Source organism: Triticum aestivum, chromosome 5A (assembly GCF_018294505.1).
Source record: "Triticum aestivum cultivar Chinese Spring chromosome 5A, IWGSC CS RefSeq v2.1, whole genome shotgun sequence".
In the NCBI taxonomy this organism is placed as follows: domain Eukaryota; kingdom Viridiplantae; phylum Streptophyta; class Magnoliopsida; order Poales; family Poaceae; genus Triticum; species Triticum aestivum.
The window spans coordinates 146,955,810-146,970,962 of NC_057806.1; the positions used below are offsets into that span (position 1 = coordinate 146,955,810).

The 15,153-nt window shown below is 42.0% G+C and overlaps 1 protein-coding gene across 1 annotated transcript; it reads right to left on the minus strand.

Annotated features, from left to right (window-relative positions):
- Window positions 1-4,224: 4,224 nt before the first annotated feature.
- LOC123102682 (phenylalanine--tRNA ligase beta subunit, cytoplasmic) lies at window positions 4,225-14,944 on the minus strand. The gene is made up of 19 exons (XM_044524106.1): window positions 14,688-14,944; window positions 14,522-14,577; window positions 14,312-14,415; window positions 13,243-13,372; window positions 12,411-12,526; window positions 12,248-12,314; window positions 10,969-11,010; window positions 10,776-10,817; window positions 10,520-10,596; window positions 10,172-10,298; window positions 9,899-10,066; window positions 9,490-9,615; window positions 6,694-6,804; window positions 6,452-6,586; window positions 5,420-5,494; window positions 5,050-5,157; window positions 4,877-4,966; window positions 4,714-4,800; window positions 4,225-4,628 (listed from the first exon to the last, which is right to left on the minus strand). Exons 1-19 carry the CDS (start codon window positions 14,743-14,745, stop codon window positions 4,560-4,562), a joined length of 1,788 nt encoding a protein of 595 aa, XP_044380041.1. The 5' UTR covers window positions 14,746-14,944; the 3' UTR covers window positions 4,225-4,559.
- Window positions 14,945-15,153: the final 209 nt, after the last annotated feature.

Here is a 15,153-nt window from a genome sequence, read left to right on the forward strand (position 1 = left end):
ATCATCAGATATCGCCTACTCTCTTTCTACTGCTTGCATTAGAGTAGCGTAGCATGTTACTGCTTTCCGTTAATCCTATTCTGATGCATAGCCTGTTCTTACTACTACTGTTGTTACCTTTACCTGCAATCCTAATGCTTAGTATAGGATGCTAGTGTTCCATCAGTGGCCCTACACTCTTGTCTGTCTGCCATGCTATACTACTGGGCCGTGATCACTTCGGGAGGTGATCACGGGCATATACTATATACTTTACACTGTTACATTACTGGAGAAACTGTTTGGAGATGGGGGCTGAAGGGGCAGGTGGCCCCATCCAGGTAGTGGTGGGCCTGGGTTCCCGACGGCCCCCGACTGTTACTTGAGGCGGAGCGACAGGGCAGGTTGAGACCACCTAGGAGAGAGGTGGGCCTGGCCCTGGTCGGCATTCGCGGATACATAACACGCTTAACGAGATCTTGGTATTTGATCTGAGTCTGGCCACTGGCTTATACGCACTAACCATCTACGCGGGGACAGTTATAGGCACTCGACGTCGTGGTATCAGCCGAAGCCTTCGTGACGTCAGCGACTGAGTGGCACGCGCCGGGTTGGACCGCGTAACGCAACTTCCTTTGTAATGGAGGTTGCTAGGTCTGCTCATCGGTCGCGTACGCAACGTGCAGGTGTGCAAAGGGCGATGGGCCCAGACCCCTGCGCCATGGGATTTAGACCGGCGTGCTGACCTCTCTGTTGTGCCTAGGTAGGGCTGCGACGTGTTGATCTTCCAAGGCCGGGCATGACCCAGGAAAGTGTGTCCGGCCAAATGGAATCGAGCGTGTTGGGTTATGTGGTGCACCCTTGCAGGGAAGTTGATCTATTCGAATAGCCGTGTCCCTCGGTAAAAGGACGACCCGGAGTTGTACCTTGACCTTATGACAACTAGAACCGGATACTTAATAAAACACACCCTTCCAAGTGCCAGATACAACCGGTGATCTCTCTCTCACAGGGCGACGAGGGGAGGATCATCGGTTAGGATTATGCTATACGATGCTACTTGGAGGTCTTCAGTCTACTCTCTTCTACATGCTGCAAGACGGAGGCTGCCAGAAGCGTAGTCTTCGAAAGGACTAGCTATCCCCTCTTATCCCGGCTTTCTGCAGTTCAGTCCACATATAATAGCCTTATTCCAGTTGATACCAATGCATACATATGTAGTGTAGCTCCTTGCTTGCGAGTACTTTGGATGAGTACTCACGGTTGCTTTCTCCTTCTCTTCCCTCTATCCTTTCTACCTGGTTGTCGCAACCAGATGCTGGAGCCCAGGAGCCAGACGCCACCGTCGACGACGACTCCTACTACACCGGAGGTGCCTACTACTACGTGCTGCCCGCTGACGATGACCAGGAGTAGTTAGGAGGATCCCAGGCAGGAGGCCTGCGCCTCTTTCGATCTGTATCCCAGTTTGTGCTAGCCTTCTTAAGGCAAACTTGTTTAACTTATGTCTGTACTCAGATATTGTTGCTTCCGCTGACTCGTCTATGATCGAGCTCTTGTATTCGAGCCCTCGAGGCCCCTGGCTTTTAATATGATGCTTGTATGACTGATTTTATTTGTAGAGTTGTGTTGTGATATCTTCCCGTGAGTCCCTGATCTTGATCATACACGTTTGCATGTATGATTAGTGTACGGTCAATTCGGGGGCGTCACATAAGGATCAAGTAGGAAGATATTATGAAGCCAAACAGAACACGCAGTCACTCAGTGAAGACAAAAGATAGTGCAATCATACAATGACTTCACAAGGACCAACAGTAAGTAAAGGGAAGGGAAGGATGAAACCAGTGACTCGTTGAAGACAATGATTTGTTGAACCAGTTCCAGTTGCTGTGACAACTGTACGTCTGGTTAGGCGGCTAGGTATTTAAACCTGAGGACACACAGTCCCGGACACCCAGTCCTGAACACGCAGCTCAGGACACCCAGTCCTCACCGTATTCCCCTTGAGCTAAGGTCACACAAACCTCGCCCAATCACTCTGGTAAGTCTTCAAGGTAGACTCCCAAACTTTCACAGACTTCGTTCACCGGCGATCCACAATGTCTCTTGGATGCTCAGAACGCAACGCCTAACCGGCTGGAGGATTCACAGTCCTCGAGTGTAATAAGTCTTCAGATCACACAGACAAGAAGACTTAAGTGATGCCTAACTCTCTTTGGCTCTGGGTGGTTAGGGCTTTATCCTCGCAAGGAATTCTCTCTCAAAGGCTTCGAGGTGGGTTGCTCTCAAACGACAAAAGTCGTACACTAACTCTGAGCAGCCAACCGTTTATGGTTGTAGGGGGTGGGCTATTTATAGCCACTAGGCAACCCGACCCGATTTGTCCGAAATGACCCTGGGTCACTAAGGAACTGACACGTGTTCCAACGGTCAGATTTTAAACTCACACGGCAACTTTACTTGGGCTACAAGCAAAGCTGACTTGTCCGACTCTGGACAAGATTCGCTCTCATAGTCTTCACTCGAAGACATAGGTTTTGGTTAAGCATCACTTCAGTCATTCTGACTGGTTCTTTTGAACCTCACTTAACAGTACGGTGGTTCCTAGGACTCAACAAAGAAAAAGAACTACAAAAGATCTAAGTCTTCGAGTTCCATAGGCTTCAAGCGATGTCTTCTCTTGTCATAGTCTTCGATGTGAATATCTTCATATACCACCTTTGACATCAATGTCTTCATATATTTTTAGGGGTCATCTTTGGTAGGAAAACCGAATCAATGAGGGACTTCTAGCTGTGTTGTCCTGCAATTCTCACAAACACATTAGTCCCTCAACTAGGTTTGTCGTCAATACTTCAAAACCAACTAGGGGTGGCACTAGATGCACTTACACTATGTGTCTTTCCCGGATGATCAGTAGTGATGCCCAGTTGGGGCGATCGGGGACCATGTCGCATGTGGGGGTTGATCTTTATTTTGGTACCGTAGTCGGACCATGAGTGTATTGGATGATTGTAATGTTATTCATGTATTTGTGTGACGTGGCGAGTGTAAGCCAACTATGTATCCTTTCTTCTTTTATATATTTACATGGGTTGTTGTGAAGATTACCTTACTTGCGACATTGCTTTCAATGCGGTTATGCCTCTAAGTCGTGCTTCGACACGTAGGAGATATAGCCGCATCGATGGCGTTACAATACGACACAGAGCTGCCGGCGGCTAAACATGGGCTCGCTCTCCAAGTTCAAGGGCGCCTCGTTCCTCTCAACTGGCACTGTGCAGTAGGAGGGGTAACGAAGCGGCCACAGAGGCAAGTGCTAGCGGTCAGCGAGAAGAGACGGAGGACAAAGATCAGCATACTCACGCTCTTCTCTTATTTGACGTCTCTTGGTTTGTCCCCGGCGGAGACAATATCCACAGGCGACATGGCGGCTGCAGCTTAAAGGGAGGAAGAAGATAACTACGCGGCTTTTCCTACTTTCTTGCGCATGCTCTGTTTTTAAAAAAGAGGTCAAGGGTTCTTTTTTTAAAACAGAGAAAATACTGTGGTTTTGTAAATACTACTGTTTTAATACCACAGTTTTTAGTCATAGCCAAACAGCTCATAGTAATTAATACTATGGTATTTTGAAAAACTGCAGTATTCTTCAAATACTTCAAAAATACTTTGTTATCAAACAAGGCCTAATCTTCATTTCCTATGTCTTAATACCACAGTTTTTAGTCATAGCCAAACAGCTCATAGTAATTAATACTATGGTATTTTGAAAAACTGCAGTATTCTTCAAATACTTCAAAAATACTTTGTTATCAAACAGGGCCTAATCTTCATTTCCTAGCGCAGTGAACCGAGTCCATCCAATTCGTCAATGCACAAAAGAGCCCCACATGGACCTAGACACAGGGCCGCGGCGGAAGCTCCGTCCTAGTGGACCTTGTGATTGTGGCTTGGAAGAGCGGTCCGTCCCGATCGGGAAAGGATTGGACTCGCCTTGTCCGTCCGTTCGTGCCCGGCTCTGTCCGTCAGCCATGAGCCGTCAGGTCTGGAATAAGAAAGAAAGAAAACGTCTGCAGCTTGAAGGCAACGCGCCCACAATTGGCCGACCAAGAAAACAACGCGCAGACGACCAAAATTTCCGTAACAGATATCGGGAGAAGCAGACAGCAGAGTTCAGCCGCAACCTGCTCAACTCACAGAACTGAATTGTCAGGTTCGGTGAAAAAGGCGCTGGACGCTAAATTTACTTGAGCATCGTGTCAAACATGGTTTGGAAGGGATTTCATTAACTCAACTTGTTGCCTTTCCACCGCCTAATTCTTCACAATATTAATAACTGGTATGTTTCATAGAAACATGTGTGCCAAAATGGTGCTGTATAATTTGTATCAAAATGGAAACAAAGTAAGGCAAGATCTTTCACTCGCAAAAAAGCTGAGGCATCTACAGTATCATGATATTGCTTAGCACGACTAAAATGAGGGTCCGGTCCTGTTGGGTTGAGATACCACACGCCTGCCAGACTGTCAAGTGAACAAAACCAACCTAGAGAATCCCCTGACTCACATACATGGCCACTACAAAAGAGCCTCAATGTCAATCTCGACAAAGGTGCAGGGGTCCGGAATGCCAAATTTTCTTAGCACCTGCATGTAACAGACTAGGTCAGAATTATTGTTCACAGCTCATCATTCCATGGCATATTTTTTTGCGTGTGACAGAAAAAATTACCTCAGCGTGGACAATTCCCAAGTAGCCAACCTGCTTTCCATCACTCTTAACAATTTTGCATTGTCTTTTAGTAAAGAACTCGGGTTCCTATAAGACGAGACAATCAGTACACCAAAGGAACCTTGGATGTACCACAAATGCATCGACAATTTCAAATGCTTACACTTGAAGGAACATAGTAAGTTTGGCCGAATTTTACGCATGGAGAATGTGTCACGATTTTGACGATCCTATCCACCAAACCCATAATTTCCTGGGTAATTGATAACATTTAGCCAAGGCCAACAACAAAGCACTTTAAATATTACTCCTGCAGAGGAAGTAATTGTGTATTACCTCAAATCCAGAATTACTATTACAGTACAAAGCTGCAAGCCGGCGATTATTGGAGGCACCAACATCACATGAAGCATCCAATGACACTACATCCCCAACTTCAAAAATCTGCACACATAACAATGCTGAAAAATTATACTATGGCCAATTGGTTATTTCCAATATAAGCAGCTCTATGAAAGCATTCCTTTTCGATCATGATAAACATATTAACAAACATAATTTTACAAACCAATATTATGTGTCAGCAAACAATTAGAATGTTGCTATATAAAAAGGGGAGTATATGCACATTAGCCACATGAAAAGCACCTCGGTAACACTGCTAACACTATGCAGATGAATACTATTGTTTGTTTTCATAAAGTACCTTTATGGGTCTTGGATGGTCTATATTATGCTTCAGCGTTTTCAACAAACATGACATCAGACTACCCCTTACAACCTGCAACATCACAAGCAAAACAAACATACATCACGCACTGGAATAAGCACATTTGAATTGTGCCCCCTCCGTTCCTTTATATAAGGTGTGTTTGTTTTTTCAAAAGTCAAACGAGTGCATGTTTGACCAAGTTTTTAGAAAAACATATCAATATCCACAATATAAAAATTTATATCATTTTATTCATCATGAAAGCTAGTTTCACATTTTATCTATTAGGTATTGCAGATGTTTCTATTTTGTTCTATAATCTTGGTCAAACTTTCAAATGGTTGACTTGCACGGAAACCAATACACCTTAAATTCTGGAACGGAGGGAGTATAATTATATTTCAAGGTCTTACATTAGAACCAAAATGTATTGATTTGTTTTGCAGTAGGTAAGGGAAGACAGCTAAATATGAATGACCACATATACTACGAGTATGACGACAATCTATTTAACTAACATCATCCAAAAGGTATATTAATCAGAAAGACAGAACCATAGCATTTCATCAACTATAATCAGTAAATAATGCAGCACCAGAGACTAGGTGTCCATGCATTCATGATTGTACTAATTAATCAAAAAGACAGAACCATAACATTTCATCAACTATAATCAGTAAATAATGCAGCACCAGAGACTAGTTGTCCATGCATTCATGATAATACTAGTTAATCAAAAAGACAGAACCATAACATTTCATCAACTTTAATCAGTACATAATCCGGCACCAGGTGGTAGTTGTGCATGCATTCTTGATTTTGCTTGTATGCATATTTAAATTATCTACAACTATTTAAAAAAATGAAGCTAATAAAGATACCAAGCCTAGAAGGCCAGGCCTCAATGAATGAACGCTTAACATGCATTAACAACATAATGACATACTTTTTTCTACTGTAACAAGCAGTAACAAATAAATGAAAGATCCAATCATAAAGACACCCTTCAGTACTTGAGCAATTCACCTCAAATTCAGAAGTACGGGGGTTTGCAATAATGACTGCTTTATTTCCATCGTCTGTCCTGTTTAGCATGTCAAAGTTTTCTTCGTGTGAAGTCAAAACAAATGTGAGCACCTCCATATAACCAGCTCTTGCAACCTGCCCCAAAAACATTGTTCTCCCAGTAAAATATCGATGAGTGAACAGATGCATATGGAACACAGCTGAAGGATCGCTACAAGGTACTGAATATTTTAAGCACATACCTCAGCACGGATTTTATCAGAGAAACGGTTTAGTGGTTGCCTTCCACCTATTGTCATAGACTTTGGCTTTGATTTTGGCACATTGTTGTACCCATAAGCTATAGCAACATCCTGTACGGAATGAAAATGAAAATCAAACCAGAAACTATCAACCAATTCTAAATAATCTTTCCGTAAGATAAAGCACGGATTGACTCCGTGGGTTCACCGTCACAATACGCTTCTTTTCGTGAATTTACGCTTTTAGTTTAAATATAAAACATATACGTGAGGTGGTACTAATTGGTTACTCCCTAATTTTTGTCGGTCTTCGTCCGTCCGTCCGTCTCAACCAAAATTCCCCGCATGGGCCGCACATAGCTTATTTTGTGCATCCCCGCATGGGCCAAGGTGGGCCTGGTCGGATATTTTGGCAAAAAAATAAATTTACTTGCGTCAAGAATTGAACTCACGATCTGTCAAACCATACCATACACACATACCAACTAAGCAATATCAGCTCACGTGTAGTCAAGACGTTTACTTTTCTTATTCAATAGTACCACCTCGCCCCCTTACAACTGAAAGCACCAACATATATACGTCTTAGAGTTACACTTTATCAACCAGCTCAATAAGTCGGCTAAGGAAGGAAGGAAAATGAGTCTAGGGAAGGAAAGATATATGGTGGGCCAATTAAAATAGGAAGGAAGGAATATCCATACTACGTGGGCGCTAATTAAACTGGAAGGAAGGAAGAGAATGATGGATGCGGTGCGTCCTATGTGGACTAATTAGACGAAATTCAGGCTAATTAACTTGTGGGAAATTAATGAGATTCATAATGCCATGCTTGCTGCATAAATTTAAAAGAGGGGTTTAAGAAAACAAGTATTAAAGGAGATTAGGTGAAATTGCTAATTGATGATTGTTCAAGAAAAAAACAAGAAACCCCCTAATTAAAGGAGAGTTTTTTTTAAGGCACCCGAGTGTATTTGTGTGGAGGGCCTTCCTGTAATTGGCGTGGAGGGCGGCCGCTATCCGGCCCTGCTTGGATCCTAACCAAATACAATGAAGAACGACTCTTTTGTAGTCTTTTCAGTTTCCTCCTCGGTGTGTACATGTGTGTTGCTGTGCAAAGCTCAATCTCATTAAGTTTCCTATAGCTAGGTACACGAGCTAGGTTCTGCATATACCAGCTTGATCTGCATGCAGATCTTATAGGAAAGCAAGACTGGATCGATTTGTCCTAGAACTGTGTACATGTGTAAAGTTGTGCAAAACTGAACACAACATAGTTTCATGTACCTTGATTTGTTGGTTCTGCATGTCAATGTTGATGATCTCAAACAACTACTTGGTTCTGATTGTTGATGTTATAGGATGGATGTATGCACAATGAGAGAGCATCATGGAGATAGCAGAAACTAAAGGCCTAATTTGCCTCCACACATGGTTTTGTCTTGTCCAATTTCACAGCTTGACTGGTTAGTAACTTACTATTTTACTGGTCATGGAACAAACTATGTATAGGTCTAGGTCAAGACGGGGTGGATGATTCATCTGCCTAAGTTGGGTAGGGTCCATCAACAACACGAAACTGCTCGGTAAAAGAATATTTCACAGTTGCGCCTTAGAAAATCAAGCCATGAAAATACTGTCAATTTCTCTATTTTTTCAAAGGCCTTTGAAAAATAATTATCTCTTTGTGGCACATGTTTACCTCCTCTTCAACGGTTTCCATGTTAACTGGACCCAGGGCCGGCCCCGGGCCAGGGCAGCAGGGGCGACGGCCCGGGGCCCAGTCAAATTAGGGACCCCGACCTAGTGCTGCTATATATAGATATGGGCCTTGATGAAATGCTAAATAAAAAAGAAAGATTCTGTAGGCAGGGAGGCCTATCTCCAGCAGAAGCCCAACTGTGAAGGCAGGCAGGCACGCACACGGGCACAAGGGCAGTTGCTCAGAAAAAAAAGGGGGCACAAGGCCAACAACCCGCTGAGAATGAGACCACAATTGAGGAAAACAATGCCCATATGAGACTCCTATAAATATTTGAGTGGCTGTGAGAATCCTGCAAGTGTAGATGAACAAGGATCTTCTCCTTTTGATATCTATGACCCTAGAAACTGGGACACTCTTGACAATAAATCAAGAGATATTCTGATTATAAAAAGGGCATACAAGGGAACAAAATCTTGTGTTTGAAATAGACTACATTTATCTTGACAGTTTCATTTCATGATTTTGCATCAAAAAATGCACAGAGCCATTTCTCATGATTACTGGAGGCTTGGAGGTTCGCTAGTATGTCATTTCTTTTCTGTTATGCTCCATGACTTTTATGATGTTTGATTTACACCTAAAGTATGAAATTGTTATTTATGACTTGGAGTGATATTTACCAAGGAAAATTACCGTTGTTTATTATAGCTTTGCAATATATTTTTTTATCAATGTATGGAATCAATTTTTTCCTCCAATGCTGTCACTGGGCCCATTCATTTGAGTTCACCCCGGGGCCCCCGAAACTCCAGGACCGGCGCTGACTGGACCCCATTAAAGATTACATCACCTAGGCGCCAACTCAATATGAGGGCGCTCGAGAACAAGCCGACGAACTTCCGCACTCGAGAATTCAGAAAAAATGTTTCATGTCTACCACATCTGCACAACCTGATTCTCGTGCCTTGCAAGCTATGTTACTTTAGTTGAAGGAATGATAATGTAGGGATGCTATTTTCTCCCGTTGCAATGCACGGGCAATTTTCCTAGTAACTACAAAAAAGACTTTGATAGGTAGGGGCATATGTTACCTCTGTTAGATCACGGGCATGCAGAACATCACTTCTTGTAGGAGGGACAGACACCGAAATACAAGGCTCCCCATTTGATGAACAAAGTCTCGCTTGCAATTGCATTTTGTTCAAAAGGGAGATAACCTGAACTTTCAAATACTCAGTTGTATCATTTCACTTGCTCAAAGCTGCGAGCATAAATTCAAAGAACTCAAGCAGAAAACATTGCCTTACATAATTATCAAAAATATTTGTTTAATTTAATTTTGAATACAGGTAGAACATTGCAATTTGCATCAGAAAAACCAGCTGTTCTACAGTAGAGATCGAAATCTATCACTTGTTTCAATTATTACATATGAGGTCTGTGTTTCCAGCGAAAAGATATGCTGTACTTGATGATCTTTCAGGCTTCAATAAAGTATACCTGTGTCTCATCTAGGGAGATTCCAATGGGTCCAACAATATCAGAGAGCGGAACTTCCATTTTATAACATGAAAGATCAGGATAAATGGCTGTGCTTCCATCATAAGATACCACTTCAACTGGTTCCACTTCAAACTTATTTTCACAGTACTCCGAAAACATTGCAACCTAGACACATAGGTAACAAGTGCATCAACAAAACAAATCTAATCTTCATCCAAAAGGACAGAACAATTACAATCTAAAAGATAGCAAGCATTACATTACACCTACCATTGTGTTCAGAACAATATTTGCTTTTGTAAGGTCTGTCGCAGTGCATTCGATAAACACATTCCTTGTCTTAAGGGTGATAGCAGAATGTGCACCATTGATGATAGGAGGTAACGATAATACAGTTCTGCAAGTATTGAAGTGTCAGCTTGCTGTATGGGCAGTACAAAACAAGGACCCAGAATAAGTACCAGGACAGTCCTGGTACAAACAATATATGCATCATAATATTAAGTGAAGTATTGAACTGGTAACTAAACGTGTGTCTTGCCTTTTATAACAAGACCATACGCCTTGTAACAAAAATAAGTTGAGAAATGTAACCACAATACCATGAAATGGGTTTACCTGTTGCTATCATGTATAACTGGGTAAACTGGAGAGTTCTCGATTATATGCAAAAATTTCTTCAATTTCATGTCCGACTGCCAAAAGAAAGTGTAAGCTATCAGTGACCAAATATATGTACAGAGAGAGTATTTAAGGAAAATCAGAACTAAGCACCAAGGGTATAGAACTGCAGAACTTCAGAAAATCATGGTTCCCACGGTCATAAGTAGCAATATTAAGTATACCAACGGCATTATAACCTATAGCTACTTACTCTGTAGAAATCCATCAATGCATCCGCTCTGAAATTTTGCTCCTGAACCAATATAACCAAGCAAACGAAAAGAAGAAATGTAAGTCAAAACTGCTGTTTTCCCAGAAACCCACACAAAAGACTGCAGGAATGCTCTAACAGTAATGTGTAAAGTGGAGATATGTATCGCTGGTTTAAAGTGGTGAATTTTAACCTGCTTTAGTGGGATAAAATTGATTTCCTGTGGTGGTAGAGCCTGAAAAGATTAATTAATATGTCAAATAAAGGATATAGGAATCAACAGGGGCATTTGCATCGTCGCATCATCAGCTATAAAGTTAAAATAATATTTGTGAGTTTTGATCAAAATGAAAAAAGCTTATCCGAAAGAGGCACATAAGAAGATATATACTATAGTCAAGAATTGCTTGCAAGGTCGAAAATTCCCACAAAAATCTCTAAACATAAATAAAATATCAACTTATGATACACTTGAAAAGCTCAGCACCTGATGGTGTTTTTCTTTGTATTTACTTCAACTAGCCAAGCTATCAAAGAATATGGACAGTATAGGGTATAGCACGGAAATTGGGAAAGGCCCATCCAAACACCACAACTCAACACATACATCAATTCAACAACTTCAAACAAGAAATCATGCCTAGGATGCACAATGGTTCCAAGGTTAATGCACCAGTTACACCAAAATTAACACCGATTCTCCGAATTTCCATCCGAAGTCAATAGCATCAGGAACAGTTTGATTGCACATGTCAGGGAGAGCTACTCTTCAAATTTTACTAACTAGACCCGAACCCCCGCCTTTCACTTGTCAGTTAACCACCCCGGAATCAACAGCAGTCCGCAAAAATGGCACCGATTGTACTTATAGGCTGGAATAACACCAACAGTGGGGAGCACCTTGGGCTGGTGTTACAAAGCTTCAGACCATAATGCAATAGGTTTAAATAACAGGGCACAAGTTTCCCCCAAATTAGGGCTTCTCTAAAATGCTGGTGAAAAGGAGGTCCAGTTTATCAATACAAGCTGAGAGTTAGCTCCAGCTTGAAGACAGCCTGTTTAAAAGTATAGTTTGCTTCTGGTGAACTCAAGACAAACCTGAACTCCCCCAAACAGGGCCTGAGGCAGCGGAAGGGAGCTTCTGGGGCCAATAAGCTATAGCCTTGACATGAGCTAGCTCCGTGGATACATGCAAAATCAATTAAATGGACCACAGCATGTCCTGTGTTTCTATATCCCTAAAAAACTTAACTACCCTTGAAAAAAAAAGCTTTAGCAATGATCCTCAAACAGAAATATGCCCCCCCCCCCCACCCACCAACCACAGAGAAGAACAGAAAATGCAAAACACGCACAGAATGAAATAGCAAGGATGTGCCTGACGGAAATACAAAGCTCTCTGGGATGTTTGATGGAATTAATAAGGAGCGTCAACTAACTGTAGCTAAATTGCAGCAAGGTCAAAAAATTACCTCGTATGTGAAGGGTCCTTGTAGAGTGTCCAAATCATGGGTACCAATAGCAACAAGAGTTCTCTTCCTGTTCTCCAGCACAACAATGAGTTAACTAAGGGTGATGATCTTCAACTCAAATACAACAAACTAACACACCACCGCTAGCCCAGACAAGTTGTACCGGCAAATATTTTGATGGAGTTTGTCTTGAAGATCAATGAAGCTGTTGTATCTGACTTCATCAAAAGTTACTCCTCTTAGGACAGCACAAACTACATATGGTCTAATTTGCGAGGTCTGCAAGAGAAATAAAATATCAGCTGGTCAAGGCTTTGACTTTCCTTTAATAGATGTGTGCATACATAATCCATTTCTTCCTAGAGAAACAGGGTCAAGATTTAAAAAAAACGTAATCCATTACTTGACATGTCATCTGCTGCTAGCGTCTAGAATCTCAAACGCATGGACAAGTTAACATCAAGGAATTTTCATGTCTTTTTCTGCTATACAAGTGGTCAGGGCTACAACTGAACATTTATGACACACATGGATTAAGTATGACAAACATATGTATAGAAAATTAAACTAGTGTGTTAACCGCTGCCTTTGTTTTCTTTTTCCAAACCCCTTTTTTGTCATTCATTTAACTCACTGAGTCATTTCTCCTTTTTTTGAAATGTTTTTTATCCAGAATATACACTAACAATGAAGTTGTTCAAGAGAGTTTAAAATTGAGACGAGCACCAAGCCCTTAGCTCTGTCTATCGATTTTATCCACAGCCAATACAGAACTGTTACCCAGAAGTTAGCAAAAAATTTCAAGTATATTAATTGAAAATTTGAAGATACTCAACCTTATTGTTTTTTTCTCATATTTTCCGAGTACGTTAATTGAAAATTTGACATATGTCGTAACATGGCAATAAGAAATTATAAGGATAAAATATAATAACCATACGTATAATAAAGAGCTAGATGAGGGTAAAAGTAAACCTTCCTGGTCAACCCATTACCTGTGATCTAACATGCATCTGAAGCATTGAACCACGAGGGATTGAGGCAATTTTAAATATAGGGGTAGCTTCACTCCCAGTGAAAATGCGAAGGGACCTTGCTATTCCTTCTAGACATAACAAATCATATCTGCATGCATTGTAATGGACATCACACTGCATAAGAAATCTTTGCTAATTCTTTGTAGTTGTTTAGCAACCAACAAATCATCCAATTGAACTTAGTAAATTAAGAAAACATATCGTGAAAGCATAAGGCAGCCAAGACATTTCCAGTGCATACTTGACGCCAGCAATACTAATATGGTGATACTCCCATCTATAAAACCAGTGTAGACTATTTGGAAGTTCAACAATTTGAAGTCTTATGTCACATTAGACATATACGAGCAAACAGTTCTTTTTCTTTTGCTGGAAAGAAAGCAAAAGCAAAAGTTCTGGATGAACACAATGTGCTGTGTGGAAGTTCAACTATTTGAAGTCTTATCTCACATCAAACATGTACGAGAAAGCAAGTTATTATACTACATGTGTCTCACAGCATCAAAAAATTTCTTACTACACCCAAACTTGACAAGAGAATAGAACTAAATACAAAAGTAACAAGACAAAATAAACTACTCCCTCCGTAACATGGATTACCATCAAATATAGGAATGGCGCAAGCCAAAGTTTATGTCAAATTAAATGGAAATCAGAGTGAACAAAACCTACACATGTTGGTTCCAAATTTGACGCCAAGACCAAAAGAATCACCATAAATAATGCAGGCTAAGACTTGAGCTGACATTAGTACGGATTAACAAGGTCAATCTCCGCAAAGTCCAACCATTAAGTGACACATGGCATGCACGACACCCATATACACCAAAAACTTTTAACTGAATTGCAGAACAAAATTTGCTCGTGACACCAATTCATACACACATATTCAATTAGCAGCTCAATGCAGACTAATTGAGCTAGTGATACCGAAGACGTACAGATATCTCGCATGATAGCAACTCAAGTCAGAGCAGTTTAGCCACTTGTATAGACAATTCAGCTGGTAAAACCGAAATGCGATTACCTATTGGCGGCAACCTCAATCTTGTAGATGACCTCGTCATCGCCGTCCGCTTCGACGTCTTCCTCCAGGTGCTTCTCCTTCCGGATGATGGCCTTCTCTGTGGTCTACACAAACCCAATAAAGCAAATCACATCAAACGAAATTAACACCCAAACAGCAAAGCATGCGAGTATAGGAGAGAGAAAAAGGGCACAGATCCGAGAGGCTCACCACATCATCGAGTTCGATGCCGAAATCGAAGCAGAGTGCCTCGAATTCGTCTTGCGCTGGAGCATCCACAACAAAGAGACGAGATAAGTTAGGCGTTCTCGCGGCGGGTTAAGGGAGGGAGTACGCGGCGGGGTTCAGGGGTGGGGGGCGAGGGGGAGGCGCTTACTGTAGACCCTGCCGAGTGCGGCGAAGAGGCGGTCGCGGCCGACGCTGACCGTCGGCATCGCGAGCGGCGGTGTGTCGCTTGCTGGCGGCGGGGCACGCGAGCGGCGGCTGCGGCGGGGAGAGGTGAACGCGCTGGCGAGAGGGGGTTTGGACAGACAGGTGGGGCGCGGGGCTCAGGGTTTTTATCTTTCTCTCCTTTGTACGATGATGAACTGACCACCTGCACGCGTATGGGATTGGGCACGCCGCCACGATAAGGAAGGCATGCACGGACTGCCGCGGCCCTGATCACAGATGGTTAGGGTTGGAGAGAAGGATAGAGAGAGATCAGTGCTACAGATCTTTTTTTTTAAACGTTGGCAGTAGCACTGCCAAATTCATTGATCAGAAAAAGAGTAATAAGAACACCTTCAAATGAGAAAAGCACCGCAAAAGGGCTAGTGCAAAAAGAAAAGAAAGAAAACAGA

Coding starts and splice junctions, on each gene's coding strand:
- LOC123102682 (XM_044524106.1), bottom strand. CDS start 14,745: ATGCCGACGGTCAGCGTCGGCCGCGACCGCCTCTTCGCCGCACTCGGC. Junction 14,416..14,521: donor GCATCGAACTCGATGATGTG/GTGAGCCTCTCG, acceptor GGGTTTGTGTAG/ACCACAGAGAAGGCCATCAT. Junction 10,597..10,775: donor CATTGATGGATTTCTACAGA/GTAAGTAGCTAT, acceptor TTCTTTTGGCAG/TCGGACATGAAATTGAAGAA.